This window comes from Octopus bimaculoides, chromosome 1 (assembly GCF_046866305.1).
Source record: "Octopus bimaculoides isolate indiv1 chromosome 1, ASM4686630v1, whole genome shotgun sequence".
Classification (NCBI taxonomy): domain Eukaryota; kingdom Metazoa; phylum Mollusca; class Cephalopoda; order Octopoda; family Octopodidae; genus Octopus; species Octopus bimaculoides.
In genome coordinates, this window is record NC_142928.1 from 94,908,615 (window position 1) to 94,919,827 (window position 11,213).

Below are 11,213 nucleotides of genomic sequence, written 5' to 3' on the forward strand. Positions count from 1 at the left end.
ATGTGTCACCCGCACAAGAGCCAGCCCAGGGGCACTGGCAATGATCCCGCTCGAAAGATTTCATGTGTCGCCCGCACATGAGCCAGTCCATGGGCACTGGCACGATCCCGCTCGAAAGATTTCATGTGTCGCCCGCACATGAGCCAGTCCAGGGGCACCGGCAGCGATCTCCACCAATGCATATCATCCTCCCCTCGCCATGCCACTGATGTTATCCAAGAGAAAGGCAAACGCTGATATTGCTTGGCACCAGAGACATCGCAACTCATTTCTACAGCTGAGTAAACTGGAGCAGTGTAAAATAAAGTGCCTTGCTCAAGAACACAATACACAGCCCAATTTGGGAATCGAACTCACTACCTCATGATTGTGAGCCCGATGCTCCAACCACTGAGCCATAAAAATTTAAGACAATGCATCCTCAAGAATTTAGTATTCTAGACCATTTCTTCAATACTGCTATCTTGAGCTAACCTTTCAGTCAGCTGTTTTTTAAAGGACATAGACTACAGACTGGTGTCTTACAGTGGTTGATTTTGTGGTGCTAAAACTTATGAGATGTATCAAATGCATCCTCTAAATCAATAAATTTCTTTTGAAATATATCTGTTGTTATAAAAAAAATATTATAGCAGTGTTTCCATACCTTGATGTTAATGTGGACTGCATATAGGGGAGATATTCTTTCTTGTGCCACCTGATTTATTAGCTTCATTTTTTTTTTTCCTATTACTTATTTCAAATATTCCATTTTTGTCTTTATAACAGCTTAAATATTCCTGCCATTTGTAATAACTGCAGTGCAAAGTGTTTTATTAGTCATGTCTCTAATTCTATCCCAAACGTCACTGAAGCTTTTAACATTGCTGCAATAATCCTGGAGTAAGTGGTAGATTCCTGATAGTCATACACACAGATGTTCAATAATCTTTCATAGTAACAATTTCAAGAGCCTGTTTCATGTTTACATGCATTTGTGTTGTATATACACTTATTAAAAGTCTTTGTATTCATGTTCTGAATGAGAAAAGATACTGGATATGATAGTGAAAAAAGTCATTAAAAGAGAATTGTAAATAATTTTAAAACGGTTAATTTAATGAAATACTGGCTGAAAGGAGAAAAAAGTTGGTGGTAGAGACTATCTAAAGTAAGGAAAATTTAGGGACAAAGAAATCCTGATGTAAGGTACTGCAGCTATGTGACTGAGGAATGGGCTTAGGAAGATTATGCTAAGCATATAAAATAAGACATGATTGAAGAGTATTACAAATCTATGTTGATGATAATGATGTCAGAAAATAATAATCTACAAAAAACTGTATAATAAAAATTTTGAAGAGGACAGAAGAATAAATACTATGTGTGTGTATGTTTAAATGACTAAATAGTTATAAAAGATATACACTACTATAGCCTCGGGCCGACCAAAGCCTTGTGAGTGGATTTGGTTGACGGAAACTGAAAGAAGCCCGTCATATACATGCATATATATATATATATATATAGTTATATATGTATGTATGTGTGTATGTGTTTGTGTGTCTGTGTTTGTCCCCACATCGCTTGACAACCGATGCTGGTGTGTTTACGTCCCCGTAACTTAATGGTTCAGCAAAAGAAACCGATAGAATAAGTACTAGGCTTCCAAAGAATAAGTCCTGGGGTCGATTAGCTCGACTAAAGGTGGTGCTCCAGCATGGCCACAGTTAAAAGACTGAAACAAGTAAAAGAGTAAAAGAGTACTACCAAGAATGGAAGCAGATATAGAAAGTTACTAAAAATTTAAATTAAGCAATTAACCCTTTGCCCGACATAAATGACCGTGCTTATTTTCAGACTTTTAGTTAACCCTCGTTTCATATGTTCTGTGTAATAAAGAGCTTTCCTTTTATAAGTCTCATTTATTCTCGTAGTTGGAAAAAAAATTGGGAATGTGTATAATATACGATGTGTGAATGACAGGGAAATATGTCCAGTGTATTACATGTGATACACAGGATGGGTAATAGTTTAAGCAAATAAAGTGAGTAACAGAAAATAGTAGAATATGAATAACTGCAAATAACAAAAACGATAAACATGTGAAGTAGGCATTGGTCTGAATGATGGACAGCAGGATCATTTAAGGTTATTGTAGATCAAAACAATAAATATTTTTTTTTTCATTACATACCTGGAAAAATCCAGACAAAGCTTGGCACTCAAAAGGACATTCTTGAGAAGGCTTGATATTTTGTAGATTAGTTCCAGTTAATTTAATTCCTTGTTCTACATCATAAATGAAGCCACTGTGTTCGACATTCTTTTAGGATATAAGAAAAATAAAAACCCCAGGAATATTAAACTGAAATTTCTATTGAGGAAAAATTCAACAATAAAACATTTTTTCCTAAAAAAAGAAATAATTCTGAACATTGGAACCATTTCTAGGATTTGATTTCAGTGACTTCATGGGAAGCCTCACACCCTGCACACACTCTAAAGAGATTGTTCAGTGAGCATAGATAAAGCAGGAATGAGATGTCTCTTAGTCTTGTTTGCCATCTGACAATCTCTCTCATGCTGGTGCCACAGAAAATAAAAAGACAAAAAAACCCAATACACACTGTAAAGTTGATGACAAATGAATGGAGAAAACAGAGGATTGTGAATTCCCTTTAGTCTTGTCTTGCCAAAGTCACAGGAACCTCTCCAGTGCTTGTGCCATGGGAAAATGCACCCAGTACTTTTGGCAAAGCAGTTGGTAATAAGAAGGGACACCAGCCGAAGAAATGAAGCCAAAATAATACATATGAGCACCAACTCCCAATAAGAAAGGATTTGAACCATGAGGACTCGGAAAAGAGATGTAAAATGATGATAATGAGTTGAGTCTAAACCATTCATAAATTTCAATCTAATGAACAATCTTCCATATATAACTATTGCAAAGGTAATATATTTATTGTTTTTTTTTGAAATTTCAAGAAACAAACATTATTCAATTCAATGGCCCAGTCATTCTTTTCATTATAACAAAAAACAAGAATTTTAAACTTTGGTTAACATTTCAGTATAAACAAAATATTGAAATAGTTTGTTTTTAAAGATTTGTTTTACAAGTTACAGAGAATTTTAATGAAAGTTTCAATAGTGATGTGAAATAAATAAAAATTCATTATTTCTGTTTAATCCTTCTGATACCAATCTGCATGAACCAGCCTCTAGTTCTTTCATACACAATTCTCTGTTTTAGACTGATCTTAACAAAGACCTTCCATCAAAATTTCATGCTAATTTATATTCCAAACACCAATTTAATAATGATAAAGTTATTTTAATAAATTCTTCATTAAATTCACAATTAATTGAAACAAAGATAGCGTATTTTAACCGAAATAAAGTAACAAAGAAGTTAAAGAATTCCTGCACATGGAATACAAAATACAAGACATATAGTTGTAAAACCTTTCATGAAGTATAGAGAAAGAACATGAAGGAATAAGTCAGGTGTGTAAAATGCCAATCAACTAATAAATATTTGACAGCTGACAAGTTCTTTGAAGTTGTTAATTTTTAGTTTTAAATATTTAAAGAGAATAACCTCAGTCATGAGTTAATTTTTGCTGTTTCTAAGGTCGCGAGCTGGCAGAAACAGGTGAAATGCTTAGTGGTATTTCATCTGTCTTTACGTTTTGACTTCAAATTCCACTGAGGTCGACTTTGCCTTTCATCCTTTCAGGGTCGATAAATTAAGTACCAGTTGTATACTGGGGTCGATCTAATCAACTGGTCCCCTCCCCCAAAATTTCAGGCCTTGCACCTAGAGCAGAAAGGAATATTTTTATTTCGTCTATCTTTATATTCCAAGTTCAAATTCCACCATGGTTGACTTTGCCTTTCATCCTTTTGGGGTCGATAAATTAAGTACCAGTTATGTACTGGGTCGATCTAATCGACTGGCCCCCTCCTCCCCCAAAATTTCGGGCCTTGTGCCTAGAGTAGAAAAGAATTTTTGCTGTTTCTGTTGAAGACAATGATAGGAACAAAAACTGTATTTTGGCAAGATTCTGCCTTTTTACAAGCAAGGTTTCTGCATCCATAACTTCTCTACTCACCTTTTCTTCTTTACCTGTATTATGCTGATAGTGTAACTACTACAAATAGTACCTTGTAATCTATACCACCATCCTGCTAGTCATCACCTCCTCTCTCCAAGCCACTTCTTATTGACATCCATTACTCTTATTAGTAGCCATCATCCCCTTTAGTACTATCCATTACTCTCTGCCTCCACTACACTTGCAGCTTTCACCAACACTTTCTGATTTATCTTTTGTCATCACCTCTCTTCTACTCACCTTCTCAAACATGTTATCTTTTGTGTACAAACATGACAGACTAGTGAGGACTCTCTAGCTCTAAGTATTACAAAGCAACTTCACGATGAAATGCCACGATGAAATGCTTCCAGTACATTCTTTTCAGGGTTAATTAAGAAGCAGAGACAATGTGGAGTCAAGAGGACCTTTTAGTCTTGTCAAGAACATGTCAACCTCTCTAGTGCTGACACCACAATAAAAAGCACTAAGTACACTCTGTAAAACTGGTGGTGGTAGCAAGATTATCCAGCCTTAAATAGTAAGTCAAAAACAAAACATGTAAGTGAAACACAATCTTCCAACAGGCCAAGAAGGGCACTAACATCACATACAAACTGACTTGGACCATGACAATTTGTCTATCCAATGCTAGCATGAAAAACAGGCATAAAATGAGGATGATAATGATGAATTTCTTCAAGTAAAATACATAGTAAGCATATTGTAACAAATATAAGTTTTACATAGTCTTATTAAAGCAGAAATACTGACAAAATTTTTCTGTTTTCTTCTTTGTTAGTATTGTTGCAGCACTTCAGAAATTTAATAGCAGTGAAATCAGTGAAATAGAAAAGATTCAACCCTTTAACATTCAGAGATTTCTCTGTCAAACATAATGCTTATATTATTCACATTGTTTTGAATTAATCATGCATAATCTTGTAGCTTTGAGATTTCAACATTGTATTAGTATATTTTCAGAAATAACATTGTAGTGTGGATATGAGAGGCTGGAACTGGTCAGTTTTAACATAAAACAAGCAGAATATTTTGGCCAGACATGGCCGGATTAAATGCTAAAAGGTTAAATTAGAATTAACATATTTTTACCTCAATATTAGGGTTTGCCATCACATATTCCCATTTTCTGTTCCTTCCTTTCCATTTACGAACATTAGAAAGTCTTGGATGATTCAGTTCATCACATATCTAAAACCAGAGAAAATAAAAGACTAAAGAACATCTACAAATACTTTTTTTTTTTTTTTTCTACCTTCCAAACAACAGTACTTCCACTTTCTAATTGCTTCTTTTTTGTTTTTTTTACATAATGCTTACATTTTTCATAACCATTATTCACGGAGACCAAAAAAGGAGAAAAAAATAGGCTTCATTTTTAATTCTAATGCAATACTTAGTAAACTATTAAGATGTTGAAACTAAAATGCTTGGTTACATAAAAGACAGTAGTTTACAATGAACAAATTCAACTTTTAGTCTTCCATCATTAAGCTCTGATATTTATAAATTCTACTAATTCTTTACAATATAACCAAATATATTCAATTGTCTTATAATGTTTGAATAAAGTAAGACTAAGTATGATTAATACTGAAAGTGGCTATAGTAAAAGCATAGTTGCTGAACTGAATGAACTGATTGGGTGCAGCTGTTTGGACACTGCTTATTTGGTGATTTGGCATGGCTGACTGGACATTGAACCAGTTCAAGTGACAGTACTTTTTGGCATTGGAAGCAAGCATACACACAAACACATGCATGTGCGCATATATATATATATACACACACAGAAGGGGAGAGTGAGAGACATTACAATTCATTAATTGAACACAATTGACATAAACACTTTCTCTCTACTCATAAACATAAAGAGAAATATGCTCATACGCAAAGAGAGAGAGAGAGAGAGAGAGAGAGAGAGAGAGAGAGAGAGGGAAAGAGAGAGAGAGAGAATGAGAGAAACATTAAAACATCAGATGTCAAACAAGTCAGAACTGAATCAGCAACACCAAATAGGTGGCATCAAAATGGCAGTGTCTAAACATCCCATATCTGTTGCTGAAGCAAAGAAGACAGAAGTTCAAGGATCCTTTGTTCCTTTTGGAAATTTACGCTTTTTTTTCTCTCCATGCAAAAGGCAGATAACATGAAGTTTGTGAAGGAAATAATTGCATGATTGTAGTGAGACATGTGAGTGATTTGTGAAGGCTGGAGAAAATGGAGTAAGCATGATTTACTGAATGTATAATATTAACCTACATTAATGACAGAGCATAAATGTGTTGGAAAAGCAGCTGGGCATTAATGCCACCAGCCAATGTATTCAGGGAAGATAGCACTGGTATGGATCAGCTCTTAAATGTGGTATTCCAGTACGGCTTTCAAAGTGCTGGTTAAACGAACTGAAGAACATGAAATGAGAATGGACAATTTAATGCTAGGTGAATAACTTGTGGAGAATGTCTTTGAGTGAGAAAGCCATAAGAAGAAATGATGATTCCACAACTCAGAATATTAGGCCAGAGTGAAATTAGGTTCTATGGAAGATCCTTTCAACTCAAGCTATCAAGGAAAAATGGATATAACAACATTAATATGTTAATGATGATTAAATAATTATATGTCTTGCAAACAACTCACACATGCAAGTGCTACCAGTCGAGAACTCTGCATACAGGAAGCCAGCAAGTGTATGGGGTCATCAGGAGAGAATGCGCGCCGTTTCGGGGCCTACCTCTCGACGGCATCAATGCGCACTGGCCCCCCCTCACTGATATGAGGCCCCGCTTGCTAGATCAACTGGTTATTAAAAATAAAGCTCAATATTTCTCTAGCCATCGCTCATCGTCTCTTTTTAACCAAATCCAGTGGCTAGCCTTCTCCACTGTAGTTTGGATATCACTCATGGAGGTATTTACCTTACGATGAGTTAGGCCGAACGATAACAGCAGTCGTCTCACACTGTGTCCTACAAATCCTCTACATCTAACTTCGATTGGAAAATGCTCCGCTTTCCAGCCTGCGTCTTCACATTTCTCGAGGAGTTTTACATAACGGTCAATCTTTCGAGCCAGCGCGGCATCCATATTATCTTCATGAGGAACCGTTAACTCGACTAGATTTACAACATTATTGATTTCAAATTTTGGTACAAGGCCTGTAAGTTCGACCCCAGTGATAAACTGGTACTTATTTTATCAACTCCGAAAGGATGAAAAGCAAAGTCAACCTCAGTAGAATTTGAACTTAGAATGTAAAGCTGGACGAAATGCCACTAAGCACTTTTCCCACACGTGTTAACGATTCTGCCAGCTTGCCACCTTTATAATTTAACATTATCACAATAAGAAAGGGCTGACCTTTAGACTCCATGAATAATTAAGATATTTAATCTGATTATCTCTACCACAAGTATATGTGGATTTGTACATATGTACATATATTATAGTGCAAATGCAGGTTGTATATAGTCTACAGGGTATCCACAAAGTCTGGGTACATGTGGATTAACACATACTTTAAGAAATTATTATTTCTTATATTTAATTATTTATGTTATGATTTTATTTACTCCATGTACCCAGACCTTGTGGACACACACATGTATGCATATACACACATACATACAAGTACACATACATGCATATACAAACACACACATACACACATGAATATACACATATGCATTCACACACACACACATGCATATATACATGTATACACAAACACATTAAGAACTTCACACAGCTTCTGTCATGAAATGTGTTTAGTCATCCTGGAGCTATAGTTGAAGACACTTGTCTAAGATGACCCTGAAACCACAGAGTTGCAGAGCAAACTTCTTAACCACACAGCCATGCATGATATGGCTATGAGTTCAAGCTTTACTAAAATCATTTTACTGTACTTTTTTTTTGGACAAGGTATATAACCCTGCTTCTTTCAGATAGTTTTACTGACCAGCAGATTCCACACTTGCTTTACAGTTCAGTATTTACAGAAAGAAAAAAAAAATTTATGCCAATAAAAGCCAACTTTCTTATGCTAGTCTGAAAATATGGACATAAAAAAAGCCCCAAAGTCTATTAACCTATAGCATTCATTTGATAAAAAATACATATAATAACGAAGATAAGCATAAATAAATTAATAAAATGTGCATTTAGAAATTAATTTATGGAGAAAAATATTTCAGATACCTTTTTAAGAGCTTGCATGTCTGTGATTTCTTGAAAAGCAAGAAGTCCTAACCTAAAATGTAAGAAAGAATGTTTATCAGTAAATAAACAGTATTAAGTTTTGTTGAAGAAAAAGAAGAAGGAGGAGGAGGAGGAGAAGAAGGACGAGAAGAAGAAGAAAGAGAAGAAGAGGAAAAAGAAGGAGGAGGAGAAGAAGAAGAAGAAGAAGAAGAAGGAAGAGAAGAAGAAGAAGAAGAAAAATCATTGTTGTCATCGTCATCGTTATCATCATCATCATTTAACGCCCGTTTTCCATGCAGGCATGGGTTGCATAGACCGATAGGAGCCAGCAAGCTGAAAAGCTGTATCAGTTTCCATTTGCCTATTTTGGCAAGGTTTCTACAGCTGGATGCCCTTTCTAATGCCAACCACTTTACAGAGTATACTGGATGCTTTTTATGTGACACCAGCATGAGTGGTATCAGCACAGATGCTTTTTACATGGCACCAACACAGGTGCTCTTTATGTAACACCAGTACAGGTGCTTTTTACATGGCACCAGTATGGGTGCTTTTAACAATGGCACCAGCACAGGTAATTTTTAAGTGGCACCAGCATGTAAAACAATTTTTATAAAACAATTCAAAAGAAATATTTTAATATCTGAAATGAGTTGCTAGTAAGATAATTTTTCAGACTGTTGGTTGCATTTTAAGAGATCATTATCATCATCATTGTCGTTTAACGTCCGCTTTCCATACTAGCATGGGTTGGACAATTTGACTGAGGACTGGTGGACCAGGAGGCGACACCAGGCTCCAATCTGATTTGGCAGAGTTTCTACAGCTGGATGCCTTTCCTAACGCCAACCACTCTGAGAGTGTAGTGGGTGCTTTTATGTGTCACCGGCACAAGGGCCAGTCAGGCGGTACTGGCGACGGCCACGCTCGAAATGGTGTATTTTACGTGCCACTTGCACAGGAGCCAGTTTGGCGGCACTGGCAACAATCTCTCTCGAATGTCTTTACACGTGCCATCCGACACAAGTGTCAGGAAGGCGATGCTGGGCACAGGTGCCATGACGATTTCGCTTGCCTCAACAGGTCTTCACAAGCCGAGTTTCGTGTCCAATGAAGGAGACGACGTTGGCATGGGTGCCAGTTGTCGAATTAAATTCGATTTCGATTTCACTTGCCTCAACAGGTCTTATATTTGAATATTTCAAGTGAAAGAAACCTGCAGTGGGAATGGAAGTTAAACTGCAAAAGAAGAAAAAGGAAGAAGTAGTGAAGGTTGATTTCAAGATGCTGATGAGAAGAGACAGCAACAAGTAGTGAGATGCTGCGCTGGAGAACAACTATACAAATATGGAAAACTGAATGTAAAATGATGATGATGATGATAATAAAGATTATGAATATGATGAGCTACATTAAAAAATAATCCAGAAAGAGACTGATAGTAGTCTGAAAAAACTGTAATCTTATTAAATTAATTACAAAAAACAAAACAAAACAAAAAGCTGTTCTTTCTAAAGGTAGACTGTTTAAATAGTTTTTGGCTCTTCCCATTTTCAAAATTTCAAAGAGATTACATTTATAGATATATATACATATTCTAACTGCAGGTGTCACTCAGAACAGAGTATGGTTTGGTAGTATGTACCTTGCTTTCACTAATTTCCTTTCTAGGTGCCTGTGTAGTTTCAAGCAGACAGAGACACTTGCTCAACCCTCCCACTCCTGATCCAACGAAATATTCTGGATGTGGGCTGGTCCTCATTTTCAGCTGACTAGATTGGGGAAGCATAAAACAAAGTACCTTGCTCAAGGACACAATGTGTTGCTTGGTTCAGGAACTGAAACCAGGACTTCATGACTGGGAGCCCAACACCACAACCACGAGAGAACATGCTTTCCCAGAAACACATAGATCTCCCCCCCCCTCTCTCACTCTCTCTCTCTCTCTATATATATATATATATATATATACATATATATATACATACATACATAATCTGTTTTATTCATTAGACTGCAGGGGTACTGCTAAGAGTAATTTTTTGTCAAATGACTCAACCCTAGTACTTATCCTCTTAAGCTTTGCATTTATTCTCTTGGTCTGTTTTGCCGAACCACTAAGTTATGGTGGACATAGACACACTAACACTGGTTCTCAAGTAGTGGTGGGGGATAAACATAGACACAAAGTCACACACACAGATACATATAATGGGCTTCTTTCAATTTCCATCAACCAAATCCACTTACAAGGCTTTGGTTGCTCCGAGGCTATAATAGAAGACACTTGCCCAAAGTACCATGCAGTGGCCCGTGGGCAGGTGCCATACCCTTCCCTGCCACTGTTAAGTGGATTACTGAAACTTCGGTTATCATGACTAGATTTGGGGTGAATACTGGAGTGGCTTCCCAGTGCCTTCTCCAGGGAAGTGGGATTTGAAATTAGAATGAAGAGCTGGAAGATATACCATAAAGAATCTCTATCAATGTACCAACGATTCTGCCACTGTTACACACAAAGCAATGGGAATTGAAGTGTTTTGCTTAAGAACTCTGGTATTCGAGTACTATTTTTCCCACCTTATTTCGCATTTATGTGCTTACTCCAGTATATACATACATACATACATACATACATACATATATATATATATATATATATATATATATATATATATATATATATATATATATATACATATATACATATATATCTCCAGAGGTCTCTGTCTTTCATCATTGCCTCTGTGAGGCCCAACATTCGATGGTCATGCTTGACCACTCCATCCCATGTCTTCTTGGGTCTACCTCTACTCCGGATTCCTTCAAATGTTTAGGAGTGGCACTTCTTCACACATCTCTCCTCATCCATCCGTAGTACATGACCATACCAGCGCAAACGTTTCTC

At 36.4% G+C, this 11,213-nt stretch overlaps 1 protein-coding gene across 4 annotated transcripts in view; it reads right to left on the reverse strand.

The window, feature by feature from the left end:
- Positions 1-11,213, reverse strand: part of LOC106875285 (endonuclease/exonuclease/phosphatase family domain-containing protein 1) — an 87,907-nt gene that overhangs the window by 16,865 nt on the left and 59,829 nt on the right. For all 4 annotated transcript variants that reach the window (XM_089354191.1, XM_052968280.2, XM_052968275.2 and 1 more), the window contains 3 exons: positions 8,306-8,357; positions 5,196-5,294; positions 2,177-2,305 (listed from right to left, as the gene is read on the reverse strand). In XM_089354191.1, the coding sequence (XP_089210317.1) occupies positions 2,177-2,305; positions 5,196-5,294; positions 8,306-8,357 (280 nt within the window). The remainder of the gene's footprint in view (positions 1-2,176; positions 2,306-5,195; positions 5,295-8,305; positions 8,358-11,213) is intronic.